Raw genomic sequence first — 18,083 nt, 5'->3', positions numbered from 1 at the left:
GACTGGTTTGGGCTGGAGAGGACCTCAAAGCCCATCCTGTTCCACCCCTGCCATGAGCAGGGACATCTTCCACTGTCCCAGCCTGCTCCAAGCCCCATCCAAACCTGGCATTGGACACTTCCAGGGATGGAGCAGCACAGCTTCTCTGGGCACCCTGTGCCAGAATCCCTCTCTCCCCCGCTGCCCATGCTGTGTGATCAGCCCCACAGGCGAGGCACACTCAGCCTCTCATCCACCAGCATCTCCAAGTCCTTCCCAGCAGGAGTGTTCTCCATCTTCCAGCCAGTATGGATACTGGGGGTTGCCCTGACCCAGCACCCTGCACTCGGCTTTGTTGAACCTCTCGAGGTTCCCAGGTCACATCCAGCACCCACCAGCCCTGCCTGGGCTGCAGGACAGCCCCAAGACCCCTCTCTCTGTGTTTCATTACTTGCTACAACTGCAGGAGATAAACCAGAACTGCTTTTATTTCACTTGGACGAGACAGAAATGCTCAACCCAGCGCTGGTTGGGAAATGTAACAAATTCATTTATCATTGTATTATAAATCAATAGTACGATCAACAAATGGCATTACCCTGGAAGCACAAAACCCTCCAGAATTTCTCAAAAACTCCTTGTCCTCTTCTTCACCCCGAAGAGAATAAAAGCAAGGAAAACAAGCCAGGGAGAAAGCAGCAAAGGACACGCCCAGGGCGATAACCCTCCTGTTCCAACAATCCACCTAATCTGGACTGGCTCACTAATTACTTCTGGGGCTGATGGGCCTTTTCCTTCTTGCTATCGCTTCTCTTTAGAGCTGAGGGAACTAGCACTTTCCCAAGCAATGATTTTGCATTATTCAGGAGTGGTTTCTGTACCAAAGCCTGCTTGAGCTGTGCATCAAACCCATGTCCTCCCTCCCTTGCCTACAGGGATGTCTGGATGCTTTTTTCACTAATAAAAGGGAATTTCTATTATTTGATTTTGCCATTTCCTTGGGCCAAGGTGGAGCTGGAGTCTGCGAATCAACACTGAATCAGAAGATGAGTCAGAGGAACAGGCAACTTAACAGTATAAACACATTTCCCACTGTGTTGTACCCAAAAAGTTGCTTAAAGGCTGAGGAAATTGGGGAAAACCATTGTCCCCTGTGCCTAAGGGCAAAGGCTGGTGGTGGCCATGCTGTTCAGACCTTCTTCAAATCCTCAGGACCAAAGGAGAGTGGCAGCAGCTCCTCCAGCTTCTTGACAATGTAGGTGCCATCTGCTTTGGTCAGGTAGACATCCCAATCTGTGCCAAACTGGAGGAGGAGAAAGGAGAGCCTGATGAGAGAGAAGAAGGGAAGAACCTGCATTTCTTCCCCAAATTACTCATACACCCCTTTTATTTTCAGGTTCACAGAGAGCATCCCCCTCTATTGCATGTATTTTGGGTGGGCTTACCAGCATTACTCCCCCCAGAGGATATTTTGGGCTCAGATCCTGTGTTTTTACCCCACCATCATGAGCCCCAGTGCCTCTGAACCTGCTGGATCTGACTCTCGAGCAGAGCACCACAACCTAAATATTAACAACCCAAAAACGGGCTGTGGGTGCTGGGATTCCTGCAGAGGAGGGAGACAAGCTGGACAGGATCTGTAGGAAGCTCAGCTTTTGCAGGAAAACCCCATTTTCAGGCTTGCCAGAGCCAGAGCAAAGACTCTAGGGCAAAACCCTGCACCTGGAGGAATAAACCCCCCTGGAGAGGGCAAGCTAATGGATTGACACTGAACACCCACCACGGGATGGAATACCCCTTTCTCAGCAGATAATGCAGTTTGAGGAGCCTGGAGACAGCCCTGGGGCTGAGGATGGGGGATTGCACCCCCCTTGGTACCTCCAGGTGTTTTAGGGGGAGATGCCTGGGGTCAGGGGATGGTGTCTGGGGTCAGGGGATGGTGGCTGGGGTCAGGGGATGGTGGCTGGGGTCAGGGGATGAGCCATGGAGCCCCACACAAGCTGTCACCTCTCTCATCACTTGTCTGCAGGCGCCACAGGGTGTGATGAAATGGTCCCCCATGTCACTGCCAAAGGAGAAAGGCACAGAGCTCAGTCCTCAGAGGTCAGAGGAGGGGACAATGCCTGCAGAAGACCTTCATACCCCGATAAATACAGAATCACAACAGATTTTCACCCCAATTCCTCCAAAACCACCATGCGAAAACTTCATTTCCCTCCCCAAAAGATGGGGCTGCTGCAAAAGAAGCTGTCCCCGAGGAGCAGCGAGGCTTTTCCTGCTGGTTCCCCATCCCATCCCTCACCATTCCAGCTCTGGGAGCACCCTCACCTGGTGATGGCCATGGCCTTGAAGCTGGTGTGCCCCTCGGAGATGGCTTTGAGGATGGCCGCGCGCTCGGCGCACACCCCCAGGCTGTGGCAGGCGTTCTCCACGTTGCACCCTGCAGGGACAACCCCGGCATCAGCCACCCCAATCCCCACCAGCTCATTTCTTCTGAGGGAATTTACAAAGAAAAGCCACCTTCCCTGCTCCCCCTATTTATTTTCCCATCCGCTGTGATCTTTGGCTCGGTCCGGGACGGCGGCTGCCAAGAGGCAGCGGGGGAGGACACACAGCACCAGCAACCCGCCGTGACCCCTCTACACCCTCACACACGACCCAAGCCTTGCTGGGGGCTCCCCAAAATCCCCAGGGGGGGTCTCAGGTGCCCATCTTACCCGAGAAGATCTCCCCGCTGGTGGTGAGCAGCGCGGCTCCCACCGGGAAGCGGCTGTAGGGGCAATAGGCGCGGTTTTTGGCCTCCCGGCTGCGGCGCAGCAGGAGCTGGAGATGTTCCCCCTGGGGCTGGCCCGAGGGGACAGCGGGGACCGGGTGCTGCCCGCCTCCCTCCATTCCTGCACCCGCCTGCCCTGCCCTGCCCGCTGACGCCGCGGTTAAATATTTCCTCGCCTGGAAAAATAGGCTGGCCGGGGCTGGTCGGGATAACGCCCCGGCACACAGCTGAGCTCCGGGAAGCATCCTCAGGGACAGCCCTGGCCCCCAAAGCATCGTGCTCAGGGATTCACACATCCTCCCCCTGCTTGCTGCCTCATTTTTTCCAATTTCTCCTGTTTTTGTTATTTACTTCCTCCTTTCTCTGTCCCGGCAGAGCATTTTTCCGCCGCCGTCCCAGAAGTTTTGTTTCATCCTCAGTTCAAAACTGGTTCTGTGGCTGCACAGGAAAATGTCATTAAATCGTTCCTGGGGGGGGAAGGAACAACAGCTTCTGATCAGTGAGATCAAAAGAAATAATATGATTGAAAGCATAAAAAATAATATCTGTACATATCACATTTTCCCAGGTCTTCTAACTACAGGCAGCAGGGGAAACTGGCTGAAGATACAGGTGGTCAAAAGCCCAATTTGAGATGCCCCCATGCTGGAGCCCAAATTCAGTTTGGCTGGTGCTTCCATGGGAATCAGCCCACACAAGGTAAAGGGCTCCCAGGTGATCATCAAATTGCTTTTTAATTAAAGATTTCTCTGTTTCTCCCCTTGCCTAAGGAGCTTCCTGCCCCATTTTCTAGCTGCAAGATCGGGTGTCACAGCCCCCAGGGATTTATCACGGGGATTTTTGTCCAGTTTGTTGGATTTTTGACCTTACCTGCTGGTTTTGCCAGCAAATCTTATTGTTGGGTCGCTGCTGAGGAGCCACAAAAGGCTGGAAAGCAGCGTTCAAATTAGCAGTGGCTTCTGATGGTGCTGAAATTCCAGGAGCTGAAACAGAGCATGGGACAGTGAGACCACCACAGGCACCCCAAGAAAACAAAGCTGGGATCGGTATTGCCCAGGGGATAACCAGGAAAGCTGTCTCCCACACACTGTGAGGGTACTCTGGAACCCCATGATGACAGCTCACTACTTGCCAGGGCAGCAAGAGGAGGGATTGGCAGCCCTGAACCAGCCCACAACTCTTTTTCAGCTTTTAAGCACAAATCCAGGTTGTTTTCCTCTGCATAAAATGAGGTGCAGAGTCTCCTTTGCCCCCTCAAAATCTGGGAGAAAAAAGGAAAACCAGTCCTAGGGCAACTTGTGGGTGGCACTGTGGGATTAAACCAGTGAGAGGGACATAAACCCCCCACCCCCCAACCCGGTAATGTGGGCTATTTTATATATATATATATATAAATAAAGAAGCTTTCAGGGTGGGTTCACAGCTGCCCTCTCAGTATGAACACTGAGCAAGTAAACACAGCCCTCACCTCATTCAGTGAGGGCAAGAATAGAAATTCTTATGAAAGACAGAGGCTATCATGGATAAAAATCTTCCTCATTAGCACTAATTCCCTAATTGCCATCTCCCCAAAACCATCCTTGCACCAGGAGCAAACCACACAGCCCATGTTTGCATCAGAGAAGCTGAAAAACAGACAAATTCATGCATTTTTTATTATTTTGGCTGCAAAAACCTGTGAGGCTGTCAAGGCCGCGGCAGTGAGAGAGTGGGGCTGGTGCTGTCTGCCTGTGAAGCTGCTATTTTAAGGTTGTATTTGCTTCATTCAAACTGCAGAAAATCTGGGAAGCTGCTGGGAAATGGCTTCCTGTTCCCTGCAACACTCCACTCTGGTTTTCTCCCCCAAATGGACTAAAAGTGGGGGCACATGGTGTTATTTTACCCCTTTCTCCTCCCCGTTTTTCAATCCCAAGGCAAACGAAGCATCCCCAAGCCTGGGGGTCTCCCTGCTTTATGTCCAGATGGTAAAAAAAAAAAAAAAAAAAGAAAAAGTGGAAATCAGGGTTTGAGCCAAAGGCACTGAATCCTGAGCAGCCTCAGACTCCACTGCAGGGCTGAAACCTCGCAGTGCTCCCCAGAAATCCCCCCTCAGCTGTGCCATGGGGAAATAACATTCCATTCCTCCTGGAGAGAAGCAATCCTACAGCCTTGGCCACAGATAAAAGCAACAGGTTAAAAGCCAGCTCAGGCCAAAAGGAGAGGAGCAGCAAGGAGGTCTGACTGGCTTGGAAATAACAGGGGCAAATGGGAGGTTTGGAGGAAAAAAATGCCAGCAAACCTGCAGGATCTGCAAATCCCAGCACACACCCCTGTGCAATGTACTGATTTGGGGGGGCAGGGGGGGAAGAAACCCCACCTTTTCATCGTTCCCATGTCAGAAGCCATCATCCGACCCTCCCAAAATCATCCCCTCCCCGGGTGGGAAATGAGGGCATCTCCCCTCTGGGTTTCGGCGCTGGGGATGGGGAGCTCGGTTTCCCCCACGGCTTCCCCCCCGTGCCGGGGCCATTCACCGGCGGGGGCCGTTCACCGGCGGGGGCCGTTCACCGGCGGCTCCCCGCGTGCTCGGGGAGGTGGAGCAGCCCGCGGAGCGCCGCGTCCCCGCAGCCGCCGCCGCTCCCGCAGCATCAGGCGCAGGCGGCACCCGGAACGCGGCGGCGGCTCCTGCGCTCCGCATCCTCCGCGGATCGGGCACGGCGGCTGCAGGGGTAGGGGCTTCACCCCCTGCGCGGGGGGCGCGGGGACACCCCCCAAAGCGGCTCTGGGGCTTGGGGGGGGTGGTCCCGCTGCTTGCGAGCGAGGCCGGGATTAGCGGAGCGGAGCCGAGATGCTGCCCTGGCGCCGGAGCAAGTTCGTGCTGGTGGAAAATGAACGTAAGTGCAAAGGCAAGAGCCTGGGGCCGGGGCTGAGCTACGCGGCGCTGCTGGCCGGCTTCCTGCGCTCCTGCCCGGACCTGCTGCCCGAGTGCCCGCTGGAGCGCCTGGGCAGCGTCTTCCGCGGGAAGCGCCAGAAAGTGGAGCTCAACAAGGAGGACCCCACGTACACGGTGCGGTACCTGGGCAACGCCGTCACCCTGCACGCCAAGGGCGAGGGCTGCACCGAGGAGGCGGTGGGCAAGATCTGGGCCAAGAGCGAGGCGGGCGCCGGCGGGGCCAAGATGAAGCTGACGCTGGGCCCGCACGGCATCCGCATGACGCCCTGCGAGAAGGGGGCCCGCCGGCCGGGCCACGCGTACCTGCTGCACCGCATCACCTACTGCGCCGCCGACCGCCGGCACCCCAAGGTGTTCGCCTGGGTGTACCGGCACCAGGTGAAGAACAAGGCGGTGGTGCTGCGCTGCCACGCCGTGCTGGTCTCCAAGGCCGACAAGGCGCGCGCCATGGCCCTGCTGCTCTACCAGACCTCGGCCTCGGCCTTCAACGAGTTCAAGCGCCTCAAGAGACAGAGCGATTTCCGCCACGTGCAGCAGCAGCTCCTGGGCGACGCCATCGTGCCCTTGGTGCCCCTCCGCAGGCTGCTCAACGCCAAGTGTCCCTACCGCCCGCCGGCCGAGCGCGCCCGCTGCGCCCCTCGCCTCAGCTCCATCCTGGAGGAGGAGGAGGACGAGGCCTTCGGCGCCGCGACGCCCTTGGGGGACGCCGAGCGAGCGGCCGTGCTGCGGCTGGCCATCGACATGAGGGGCTGCAGCCTGCGCGGGCCCCGGCCCGCCGTGTGCTGAGCGCCGGCGGGCACCGGGCATGAGGTGCCCTCCCTGCGCCCTGAGCCGGCGCTGGACCCTCCTCGGGATCAGGCCGGACAAGACAGCGGCTCCGTTGGCCGGCAGACCCGTGGTGGGGGTGGGTTTGCACCCCAGGGACCCCCCCACCCCCAGCCGGCCCCGCACATGAACCTGCTCTCGTGCCTCGTCCACAGCGGCCATAATAATAAAATTAATGTGTGTTTTCTGCGGTGTGGCAGCGCCTGTGTCTCACCCGGAGGACGGCAGAGTGAAGCTTGGCACTGAGGCAGTTTTGGGGGGTTTGGACTGCGTTTACCCCGCGAAAGGCAAGCCAAGGAGGGGGGGCCGCGGGGTCCACAGTGCTTTCCTGCGGCACCGAGGGCTGGGGAGAGCGGCTCTGTGTAGTCATGGCAACTTGATATTTTAAATATAGAGCTGGGGGGGCGGCTGTGCCACCCACATCGGGGGAGCAGTGGTGGGGATTTGGCCCCTTGGACCCCGCTGGAGAGCAGAACTTGCCTGTGCCTTCCTCCCCCCACTCCAAATTAGCACCAAGGGCCTGAAGATCAATAATTTATGAAAAATTGCTATTTTTTTCTTCCCCTTTTGCTGCTTTCCCAGAATAAGCGATGGTAAGGAGGTGGTGGGAGGATGGGGGTGTCTTGTGTCCCTGCCAGCAGGGACCTGCCACGTTGCCATGGCCCTTCTTGGGGTGGGGGAAAAGGACCCTGCAAAAGGGGGCTGGGGGCTGTGTCCTGAGGCTGAGCCCTCACACTGGGGGCGTTCAGGTGATGCTGCTGCCTCACAGTCCAGTGAGGGGTTGTAACCCCTTCCCCAAGGTGTTATATGCTGGGATTTGGGGGGATATCCTCTCCCAGCCACGGGAGAATAGGCTTTGGTCTGACCACTGCTCCCCCAAACTTAGGAGGGTGAGATTTGGGTTGTCCCAAGGGGTACGGGGGATGCTTCCCCATCCCGCACCCGGGGGCATTAGGATTTGGGGCCAGCTGCCAAGATCCTAAGGGATGGCTGGGATTTGGGCTAATCCCCCCTCAGATACTGAGGGATACTGAAGGTGAGGCTGGAGTTCGATGTCCTCCCCGAGACCCCAGGGTGGAGGTGGGGGTAATGGGGTGGAGAGGCTGCGACCTGTCCCGCTCCCCCAAACTCGCACGGAAGGTGTTTATTCCCCTACAGCTCCGTGGGGCCGGGACCTGGCCCTGTGGAGGGGGTAGTTTGTGTTACCCCCGCACCCCAACACGGCATTGCAGACCCCCCGCCCTGCCTTGGCGGACCCCCCGCCCTGCCTTGGCGGACTTCTCGTCTCGATGGTGGCGCTGCGGCTGCCAGAGCGCCGCTCGTGACGTCATCACCGCGCGCCGACGCGCCGGGCGGTTGCCGTGGTAACGGCGGGCCTGGCGGCCATGGAGGGCGGCGGGCGGCCTTCGGCCTCACAGGCCGTGCTCTTGGCCGCCAGCACCGCCATCACCGCCCTGCTCTACTCCGTCTACCGGCAGAAGGCGCGCGTGGCCCGCGGGCTCGAGGTGGGTGCGAGGGTGCGGCGGGGGGAATGCATGGGCCCGACCCCCGAGGCGCGGCCTGGTGGCGCCGGCTGAGCCGCGGCCTCTGTTTGCTCCCCGCAGGGCGCCAGGAAGGTGCGGCTGGACGGGGACCTGCGGGCCGTGCTGCTGGAGGCGCCCGGGCGTTGCGTGCCCTATGCGGTCATAGAAGGTATGGTTATGTCGGGAAGATTAATCCACAAACTCCGGAGGTTTATGTCCAGAAAGGAGACAGAGGAGTCCTATAACTTTATGCGAATAAAGAGAGAGGTCGTGGGCATTTCTCGTGGAGTCTCTCAGATTGCTAGAGGACACAGCCTGCTTTTTATCCTTAATTCCCGGCCGCATTTCCCTCTCTCTTTCCCCATTGGCTGAGGCATTTGAGAGGTCCAGAGTTCCCCAAAGGCCCAATACCCACTTCTAATGTATAACCCCACCCCCTTTCCTTTTCCTTGTGTCAGTCAGTTTAATTCCTATGGAATTTATGGTTCTTCCCATTGTTTCTTTTATCTCTCAGTATCTATTTTTATCTGCCAGTGGGTAGTTTATTTGTAAAGACAGATCCCTCATTCCTTTCAAACAGGACCTGAAGCAGTGCCCCACACAGGGGTGGGGGGCACATCCTGCCCTGTCACCATGAGATTCTCCTGGTTTTCTGAGCGTTCATATTAAAGTAGAAAGTTTTCACCTTCTCACATAAACAAGGAGATTGTGTTTATAAATATTACCATTGTTTTCACATTCTCATCCTTGGAGAGGAATGACTGTGTGACAGTCCCTTTGACCAATGTGCTTGAGAGGTGGAAATGCCACTCTCCAATCCATGGTCACCTTGCTAAAAGTATATAATAGGAAGTAATAAACAAAGCAGGAGATTCTCCCTGCTGCTTTCTGCTCTCCCAAATTCTTGGCTCTGTGTGTCTTTTCGAGCGAGGCTCACAGGACACTGCCCCACAGCTGCTCCCCACCAGGGGATTTCACCCCCAGCTCCTCCTTCTGTGCCCTCAGGTCACATCCCCTGCCAGGCAGCCACAGACCCCTGGCAGCAGAGAACGGGGGCTCTCAGCCCTTTTGCCCCCCATCTTAGGATGGTTTTGGTCAAAGGGTCCTTAAAGCTCATCCAGTTCCACCCTCTGTGAGGAGCAGGGACACCTCCCACTGTCCCAGTGTTAGAAATGAGACGCTTGGCACGGCCAATATTTCAAGCAGCAATTCAATTTAATAATTAATTAATTAGCATGGTAAAGTGTGAGCAAAGACAGCGCTGGGTACAGTGGAAGGATTTTCCCTTCTGACTGCACACCCATTGCTGGACTTGCTGGGATTTTATTTGCCATATTCATAGATATTCATAAGCTTTTCTCAGCAGTTTCTATTTCCAATTTTTAACGTCACTATTCAATACCTAACAATAGTAAATCCATGACGTTGGTGTTTGGTTCCTATTCAATTCCTATAGTCTATTGTGGTCTATTTTACATTTCAATATTCCAGGATGTACATCCAGGATATGTATTCCAGATGTGGGATCCAGCTTCTATTTTCCAGGTCTATCAGTCTTTGACAGTGATGTTCAGTTTTCCTTTTTCAGGAACCATAAATCAGCGAGCTGAAATCTTTTCTTCTGTATCGAGGATAGTTTTTTTACCAGTCTGTGAGAAAGCCTTTTTACATTCTAAAACTACAGTTTAAAATTCTTTAACAGAAAACAAGCTTCTAAAGTTATGATTCAAAGACACTTATTACAGAATAGCTTGAGATTTATAATAGGTAATTGCAAGCAAAGCTTGCTCAAAAACCTTCTTCCATGCTTTCCTCGGTTGTTTATTGAAACTCATCTTGATAACTGTCCCATGGCCATGTTCTACAATTACAATTACACAGATACTTTTTATTTCCCTGACACAAAACACAACTTTGTATTTCACACCAGGCTGCTCCAAGCCCTGTCCTAATGTATAACCCCATCCCCTCTTTCCTGTTCCTTGTGCCAGTCAGTGGAATTCTATGGAATTTATGGTTCTTCCCATTGTTTCTTTTATCTCGGTATCTATTTTTACCTACCAGCAGACCCACGGTTTATTTGTAAAGACAAATCCCTCATTCCTTTCGAACAGGACCTGAAGCCTGGGCACTGCCAGGGATCCAGGGGCAGCCACAGCTGCTCTGGGCACCCTGTGCCAGGGCCTGCCCACCCTGCCAGGGAAGGATTTCTGCCCAGGAGCCCCCTGAGACCAGCATGAAGCCATTCCCCCTTGTCCTGTCACTCCCAGCCCTTGTGCAGGGTTTGTTTTGGGAGCTCCTCAGCCCCTGTGGGTTCCTGTTCCAGGTGTGGTGCGCTCGGTGAAGGAGACCCTGAGCAGTCAGTTCGTGGAGAGCTGCAAGGGCGTGGTGCAGAGGCTGACCCTGCAGGAGCACAAGATGGTGTGGAACAGAACCACCCACCTCTGGTACGTGCCTGGTACCCTCAAACACCCTCAAACCCCTTCGGGGGGCTCTGACACCCCGAAATGGCCTCAGGCATGGTCAGAGTGACCACGTGCCTCAGAGCTGGGTCCCAGCGTAGCCCCCACAGCGACAGCTGCCATAACAGGGTGTGTTTGGTTAATTCTGGGGCTTTCACAGAGAGGCTGGAGGAGAAGAGCACCCAGCATGGGCTGAGCATTGATCAGCCCCACCTCGTTACAGAGCTGGCCAGAGGATGGCGTTTGTAAAAAAACCCGCTTGTAGAACAGAACTTAATTGGATTTGGGTGATTGGATTGATTTGGGTGTGGGACCCGAGGAGGCTCCCAGAACTGCTGAAACAGAGCCCAGTGATGCTGTTTGATAAGCATTTGGTAACACTTGTCAAATTGGGATGTGTGGTGCTTCTCCTCCCAGGGTGGTTTGTGCCAGCTGGGAATGCCACAGGCAGGTGAGGAGTAGTTAGGTGAGGATGGGTCAGAGTGCCCATGTGCCTCAGAGCTGGGTCCCAGTGTAACCCCCCCAGTGACAGCTGCCATAACAGGGTATGTTTGGTTAATTTTGGGGCTTTCACAGAGAGGCTGGAGGAGAAGAGCACCCAGCATGGGCTGAGCATTGATCAGCCCCACCTCGTTACAGAGGTGGCCAGAGGATGGCGTTTCTGAAAAACCCCACTTGCAGAACAAAAATGAGTTGGATTTGGGTGATCCTCACACCCAAGGGACACGAGGAGGCTGAAACCCAGCAGTGATGCTGTTTGATAAGCATTTGGTAACACTTGTCAAATTGGGATGTGACACGTGGTGCTTCTCCTCCCGGGGTGGTTTGTGCCAGCTGGGAGTGCCACAGGCAGGTGAGGAGGAGTTAGGTGAGGATGGGGGAAGCCCCCACGACTTGTGGAGCGCTGAGGTGAGGCTGGAGTGGCCTCATGCACACCTGGACAGTGCCACGAGTGGAAAGGTGTTCAAAGAAACTCCACTCGGGCCATGTCCCATCTGGCAGCCTCCAAACCAGCAGGTCATGCCAGGCTGTGTTTCCCACCAGGAGAAGTCAGCTCACCTCCCCCTCCTCCCTCCCCAGGAACGACTACGAGAAGATCATCCACCAGAGAACCAACACCACCCCCTTCGAGCTGGTCCCTGCCGAGGGCGGCGCCGGCGCCGCCGTGCGCGTGATGAAGCCTCTGGAGGCCGCTGAGCTCAGCCTGGAGACGGTGTATGAGAAATTCCACCCCTCTGTGCAGTCCTTCACCGACGTCATCGGCCACTACATTAGCGGGGAGCGTCCCAAGGGCATCCAGGAGACGGAGCAGATGCTCAAGGTGGGCACGGCCCTGACCGGCGTGGGAGAGCTGGTCCTGGACAACGCCACCATCAAGCTGCAGCCCCCAAAGCAGGGCATGCCCTACTACCTGAGCACCCTGGATTTCGAGGCTTTGCTGCAGAAACAAGAGTCCAGCGTTCGGTTTTGGAAAATCCTGACCGTGGTTTCGGGCTTTGCCACCTGCGCCGTGCTCTTCTTCCTCCTGCGGAGGCAGTACCGGCACCACCGCGAGAGGCAGCACCTGCGGCAGATGCAGGAGGAGTTCCGGCAGGCCCAGGAGCGCCTGATGAACGCAGAGGGAGGGGAGATCCTCAAAAACGCCTGCGTGGTCTGCTTGAGCAGCACCAAATCCTGCGTTTTCCTGGAGTGTGGCCACGTCTGCTCATGCCACGAGTGCTACCAGGCTCTTCCCGTGCCCAAAAAGTGCCCGATCTGCAGGCAGGGCATCACCAGGGTGGTTCCCTTGTACAATAGTTAATTTTTTGTGATTTGCTGGGGAGAGACTTTGGATTTAAAGCTGCTGCTGGCAAAGGGGTTCTGTTGCCTCGCCGCTTGGGTGGTGAATTTTGGGGAAGGGGAGGGAGCTTGAGGTAGGGGGTGCTTCAGCTGGGGGGCAGAGCTGAGTGTGAAAAGGTGACTGCAGCTGATCATGGCTCACGCTGTGCTCGGAGGTGTTTTTGAGAGAGATGATTCCTTGCAAAGGGTGAGTGCTCGGGGGAGGAGAGGCAGCTTGAAGCTCTTCTGTTAAGGTTTGAACTCCCAGGGTTTGTGTCAGGGTCACAGAGCCTGCAGCCCCTTACCCAGCTGACAAAAACATGGGGAAAACAAAAATAAAATGTATTAGGGGTTCTGAGAGGCTGCAGAATTCCTGCAGAATTCTCTGAGGCTGCCAGAGGGCTGTGAGGCCTCACGGACCAGGAGGGGCTGTCTGGGAGCTCGTACCAGGGGGTGTGAACACGGGTAGTTCTGTGAGCCCCCTGGAATGGCTTTGCCACACCAGGATGTGAGGATGGGGATGTGAGAATGCTGTGGCTGATGGCTGTGCTTGGCTTGGGTTGGGATAGCAAACAGGGTGTGAAGTAATAAAACAGGATGAGAAGTGTGTCTGTGTCAGATTATTCCATGGGAGTGATGAGATTTGTCCTCCCTGAGGTGGACACAGTGAGCCTGGACCATCCTGAGCCACGATGGAGGTTGGCTGATGGGGGGAGCCTGTCCCTCCTGCACTGGACATGACATCACTGCTGTCCTCTCATGACACAGGTGGTGCCAAACAAAAAAGGAAAATTCCCTTCCCTGACACCCCATTTTGCAAGAAATCCCCTATGCACCCATTCAGGTTAATGGACCCAAAGTGCTGCTGCAATTAACATTTGCTGGGGAGGACAATTAAAGAAACATTCATGGGGAATGAGGGAGCCTCAAGTAGGAAGAGTTGAAAACCCCAGGACTGAGGCAGCCCCTCTGCTCCATCCGATGCAGGCAGAGCCGTTCACATCCAGGCACGTTTAAAAAGAAACGTTCCCATCCATTTAAAACCCCCTGAATTTAACAGTGAAAATGATGGGTTGTTTCCTCATTAAACATTAACCTGAGCAGCCAGGCAGTGTCCAAAGGCCATTCTGGCTGTGAGGCACAAACCCACGGCTGGATTTTGAGGAGCAGGTCCCTGGTTATCCCAGAGATAACCAGGAAAGGGAAAGGGCTGCACCCCACCAGCTGTAGGTGGCAGTGGCTGCCTGCAGGGCAAGGCAGCCTGCAAATCAGAATCCCGGAGGGAACAGCCAGAACACAGCTCAAAAAGCCACACTGCAGCCCGAAAACCCAGAATAAAGATTGAAACGACAGCATCCCATCTGCTTTAAGGGGTGTCCCTCCTCTCCAGGGGACCAAGCACCCCAAAAAGCCTCATCCCCTCCCTGGGGACAGCAGCAAGGTCAATCCCCCTCAGAACTGTGCAGGACACAGGCCCGTTTTTGCCCAGGAATGCAGCATCAGGCAAAGCCTAAAAATACGCCCTGGAGGGGCTGTGCTTCCCCGTTACCCTTCTCCTCCTGTTTCCAAGCTTTCCCTGTGATATCTCGGGTGTAGCTGCAACCTTATGTAAGGAGCTGACAGCTCGGGGGTGGGCGGGGGTGCAGGGAGAGGGGCTTGTGCAGCTCTGGGGGCTGAGGATTTCAGCAAACGAGGGCTTGGAGATGGGAGCAGCCCCGGGACAGCCACCCCAGCCTTGTCCTTCCTGTGCCCCCGTTCTGCTCGGCCCCAAAATGAGCCAGGCTCCCGATTCCAGAGAAATCTGTAACTCAGCCTTGCACAAACGGGTTCTTTGCTGCTGTTGCTACTGTCCTCCTGCTCCACTTTGTGGGAGATGCACCACAGATGCCTGAACACACTCGACACAGCTGTGCTCTGTTCCAAAATGTTATCCCAACCTTCCCCTCGCTCACCTTGCCAGGCAATAACCCCAGTGACCCACGCTGTTGTGGCAACTCTGCATAGAAAACCCCACGGAAAGCTCACGGTGACTCCTGAGTCCTGCAGTGCCCCAGTGCAGTTCTGGTTCAGGGATGGGTCCTGGGGGCCCACAGCCCCCTGTCCCCCCACGCTGCAGCCCCCCACGGAGTGCCAGAGGCCCCCAGATCCTCATTTCTGCTGGGCCCTGCAGGGCACATGTGGGGCTGTGCCAGCGCTCCTGGGCACAGGCCTGGGCTCCCTAGCGGGGTGGAGGGTTTAGTTCCACACTTTCCACGAGTGGCTGGGGGGGACCTGCTCTGAACTCCCTAAACGCATCTGTGGGGTACTCTAGGCTCCCCAGATGTGGCTGTGGGGCAGCTCTGGGCTCCCCAAAGTGCTCTGGGGCCACCTAATCTCCCCAAGCATCCTTGTAGGGCAGCTCCGGACTCCCCAGGGGTGCTGAGGGCGGGTTGGGGAACAGAGGATGAAGCGGGGCAGCTCCGGGCTCCGCAGGGTGTCTGCTAGGGAGCTTGGGGTCTCCAGGGATGCCGCGGGACACCCCGAGGATACTCCGGGACAGCTCCGTGCTCCGCGGGGAGCCTGCGGGGTAGGTCCCAACTCCTCGAGGATGCTCGGCGCTCCCCGGGGACGCTGCGGAGCAGGCGGCGGGGCAGCCCCGCGGATCCCCGGGGTGCGGGATCAGCCCGCCGGGGCGGTGCCACGCCGCTGCCGGGGGCCGAGCCGGTCCCGCCCCGCCCCGCCCGGTCCCGCCTCCCGCTCCTCTATCGCCGCCGCCGCCGGAGCCGCCGCCGCAGCCGCGGAGCCGCGAGCAGCGCCGGCCGGGCCGGGATGTGACGGGGCGGCTGCCCCGCGCCCGCTGCGCCGCTGCCCCGGGCCCGCGGGCCCCGCGCCCCGGGAGGCTGTCGGGGGGCGGCGGCGGCGGCGGGTCCCCCCCCGCCGCCCCCATGTCGGAGGGGCCGCCCTACGGCGAGGGGCAGCTGGCGGGGGACGCGGCCGTGGGGCAGCTGCCCTTCCCCGTTCGCCTCCGCGGCGGCGACGGGCTCCTGGCCGGCGGGCAGGGCAAGCGGCCGCCCAAGCTGGGGCAGATCGGCCGCAGCAAGAGAGGTGGGTGCCGGAGGGAGCGGGGAGCGCCGCGGGCTGCCCGGGATGCGGGGCACGGCCCCAGGGAGGCGGCGGGATGCAGCGGGTATCCCGCGGGGTATCGGGCATCGTGGACCGGGGATCTTCCCCGGGGATGCGGGACACCGGGAACCATCCTCAGGGACGGGACACGGTGACCGGGCTCCCTGAGGATGTCGGGCATCGTGTCCCGAGGACCTTCTCGAGGGATGCGGAGCACTGGGGGCCGTCCCCAGGGACAGGGTACGGTGCACCGACCTCCCTGAGGACTGTCGGGCATCGTGGTCCGTGGATCTTCTCCAGGGATGGAGCATCGAGCACTTTTCGGGGATGCAGGGCAGCAGGAGGCGTCCCCGGGGACGGGGCACGATGCACCAGGCTCCCTGCAGGATGGCAGGCGTCACGTCCCAAGGACTGTCACCAGGGTGTTGGGGAGCCGGGATCTTCCCTGGGGACAGGACACTGTGCCCTGGGCACTCCACCGGGTGTAGGGCAGCAGGGACCCTCCCCAGGGACAGCGCATCATCCCTGGGGACCATCAGCAGGGCAGAGAGGTGAGGGCACCTTCCCTGGGGCCGTGCCCTTTGCCAGGTGTCCCCGGGGACGGGGCACCCGTGCGATGCTGGGGACACTCCCTGGGGTCGGGACGGGTGCCCCAGGCTCCCCGCAGCGTGTGGGGCGCCGTGTGGCTTTGCCAGCAGCCACACCGGGGATGTGGGACCCCCCAACTCCCCCAGGGTGACCTTGGGCGAGGGGAGCACGGCGGCAGAAAATTCACCGCGCTTGTGTCTCTTTCTGCTTTCTAGTGGTTATTGAAGATGATAGAATCGACGATGTGCTGCAAAACCTCTCCGAAAAGGCCCCTCCCGGTGTTTAAAGCCTCCCCGGGGACGCTGGGCTGAAGGCCGGGGCGGGGTCGGTTTACAATGGCACAGGTGACCGGCAAGAAATGAACCCCCAACCCCGCAGCGACCGCCCGAGCTCCGCCAGCGCCGCCCGCAGTCCCGCGGCACGTCCGGACGGGAGGGCGGGGAGCGAGCGGAGCCCAGCCGCGACTCCAAAAAATGATAATAAATTAAAAAATATAGATGTGTAATCGGGAAAATTGTCACCTGCTTCCAAGCCCCCACCCCGAGGGATGGACGGAGGAGTCCCGCCGCGGCTCTGAGTGACTCGGGATCGCTCTCCTCGGGTGATGAACCTTGTGCCGCGCTAGATCGGGGGGGTAAGAGGAGAGGGGGCAGCGGGAGATGGAGGGGGACAGCCCCTGGGGTCTCCCTCCGGCCAGGGTTGTTCCCAGCGGGCACCTTGTTTACATTATTTAATCTTGCAAAAATGAATCCGTGCACTTGGATGTACCACGCTATCCCCTTCTGTATGAGTTTCTTTTTGTTTTTTCTTTTTTTATGTTGATGTCTTTGGATGTTGGGAAATTATATAAAATAGATATATATATATATTTAATTTTAGTCACGTTTTAAGGTTCTCGAGGGGGAAAACCAAAACTTTTATAAAGGAAAGGCCTGAAGGAAGAATTGCTGGTTTATTTTTTAAAGCTTGTACTTGGTTGCTGTGAGCAAAGGGACAGATTTTATATGTATGGGGGGTGGGGGGGATGCTCAGCTTTTCTAACTACCATGCAGTCTGTAGTGTGGGTGATCTTGGTTTGTTTTTTTTTATTTTTTTCCTTATATTGTGGCAGTTTCCTCTCTTTAATAGACTGTATTAAAACATATATATAAAAAGAAATTATTTAATGTAATCACAAGAGTGCCAAACACTTGGAGATGCTGGAGGGCAGCGATTCCCTCCCTGAGATGAGCAGCACTCAGAGCTCTCTGCTCTTTCTAGGGCTCGGTCGATCTCTCGTGGGGTTTTCTCTGACTTCTCTTTTCTAATCTTTCTTTTTAACTATTTTGCATGATGTGCATAAAAAACAAAAGGGGAAAAAAAAGCGGGGGGGAAACAAAAAGCGCCTCTGGCGCCCAGGCTTGGTTCTTGTTTCTGTTTGCGATTGACTGACAGACCTCAAGGCAGGTTTTTCTTTCCTCCTTTTCTTAAATATTGTGTATGTTGCACTTTTATCCACTACACAGGGCTATTTCTGCAATGTCCGAATAAAAAGGAAAATGAAACAAAACGGAAAAAAAAAAATTATAAATGCGGATCTGCCGTGTTTTCCCATGGGCTGCCAGGGCCCAGCGCCGTGAGCACCCCTCCCTGACCACCCAAAGAATCCCAAAATAATGAAGGAAAACCTCCCCACCCGCTGGCACAGACCCCTGTTCATGCTGAATAACTAATTGTAAATAATATTTATTTGTGGGATTTTTTTTGTTTGATGGGAAAGTGCTTCAGGGGCACAAATTTAAAGGAAAAATTCAGCGTTTGGTCCTGAAAACGGCTGTTGGGGTTGGGGAATAAAAGGTGGCTTCCCCTTCAGTCATGGGAAAGGTGTGGAAAATGGGCATTTTCATCCTAATATTGCCTCCCTTCCCCCGAAACCCCAAATCCTGGTGTTAAAAAAGGCCATTATCCCTTCTGCTCACCCTGCTGAGGGCACAGGCAACCTTTGTGCCCGGGGAACATGAGTATAATCATGGATGGGAAACAGATCCAGGGGTGGGATTTTATTGCAAAGAAAATCACATATTGCAATAAAAGCAGGATGC

General features: G+C 56.4%; 4 protein-coding genes across 4 annotated transcripts; 3 read left to right on the top strand and 1 right to left on the bottom strand.

Annotated features, from left to right (window-relative positions):
• Positions 1–467: 467 nt before the first annotated feature.
• On the bottom strand, positions 468–3,130 carry CDA (cytidine deaminase). Its single transcript, XM_063417335.1, is given in 6 exon segments — positions 468–1,282; positions 1,987–2,044; positions 2,308–2,419; positions 2,697–2,886; positions 2,888–2,953; positions 2,956–3,130. Coding segments are annotated over 6 exon segments (633 nt in total). The 5' UTR covers positions 3,049–3,130; the 3' UTR covers positions 468–1,168.
• A 1,960-nt stretch (positions 3,131–5,090) lies between these two features.
• On the top strand, positions 5,091–6,661 carry FAM43B (family with sequence similarity 43 member B). Its single transcript, XM_063417192.1, has one exon. It carries the CDS (start codon positions 5,580–5,582, stop codon positions 6,468–6,470), a length of 891 nt encoding a protein of 296 aa, XP_063273262.1. The 5' UTR covers positions 5,091–5,579; the 3' UTR covers positions 6,471–6,661.
• Positions 6,662–7,854: 1,193 nt separating this feature from the next.
• Positions 7,855–12,919, top strand: MUL1 (mitochondrial E3 ubiquitin protein ligase 1). Its single transcript, XM_063417355.1, has 4 exons — positions 7,855–8,014; positions 8,114–8,201; positions 10,359–10,479; positions 11,575–12,919. Exons 1-4 carry the CDS (start codon positions 7,895–7,897, stop codon positions 12,293–12,295), a joined length of 1,050 nt encoding a protein of 349 aa, XP_063273425.1. The 5' UTR covers positions 7,855–7,894; the 3' UTR covers positions 12,296–12,919.
• A 2,150-nt stretch (positions 12,920–15,069) lies between these two features.
• CAMK2N1 (calcium/calmodulin dependent protein kinase II inhibitor 1) lies at positions 15,070–17,755 on the top strand. Its single transcript, XM_063417184.1, has 2 exons — positions 15,070–15,396; positions 16,218–17,755. Exons 1-2 carry the CDS (start codon positions 15,237–15,239, stop codon positions 16,286–16,288), a joined length of 231 nt encoding a protein of 76 aa, XP_063273254.1. The 5' UTR covers positions 15,070–15,236; the 3' UTR covers positions 16,289–17,755.
• The last annotated feature ends 328 nt before the right edge of the window (positions 17,756–18,083 follow it).

This window comes from Prinia subflava, chromosome 21 (genome assembly GCF_021018805.1).
Source record: "Prinia subflava isolate CZ2003 ecotype Zambia chromosome 21, Cam_Psub_1.2, whole genome shotgun sequence".
Classification (NCBI taxonomy): Eukaryota; Metazoa; Chordata; class Aves; order Passeriformes; family Cisticolidae; genus Prinia; species Prinia subflava.
Note: the sequence above shows the minus strand (reverse complement) of the source record. Positions and strands in the feature narration are given on the sequence as shown.

Bases quoted from the DNA above. Each gene is read 5' to 3' on its own strand.
- CAMK2N1 (XM_063417184.1), top strand. From the start codon at position 15,237: ATGTCGGAGGGGCCGCCCTACGGCGAGGGGCAGCTGGCGGGGGACGCG. The intron at 15,397-16,217 runs GTGGGTGCCGGA...TCTGCTTTCTAG, and splicing joins GATCGGCCGCAGCAAGAGAG to TGGTTATTGAAGATGATAGA.
- MUL1 (XM_063417355.1), top strand. From the start codon at position 7,895: ATGGAGGGCGGCGGGCGGCCTTCGGCCTCACAGGCCGTGCTCTTGGCC. The intron at 8,015-8,113 runs GTGGGTGCGAGG...TGCTCCCCGCAG, and splicing joins GCGTGGCCCGCGGGCTCGAG to GGCGCCAGGAAGGTGCGGCT. The intron at 10,480-11,574 runs GTACGTGCCTGG...CTCCCTCCCCAG, and splicing joins AACAGAACCACCCACCTCTG to GAACGACTACGAGAAGATCA.
- FAM43B (XM_063417192.1), top strand. From the start codon at position 5,580: ATGCTGCCCTGGCGCCGGAGCAAGTTCGTGCTGGTGGAAAATGAACGT.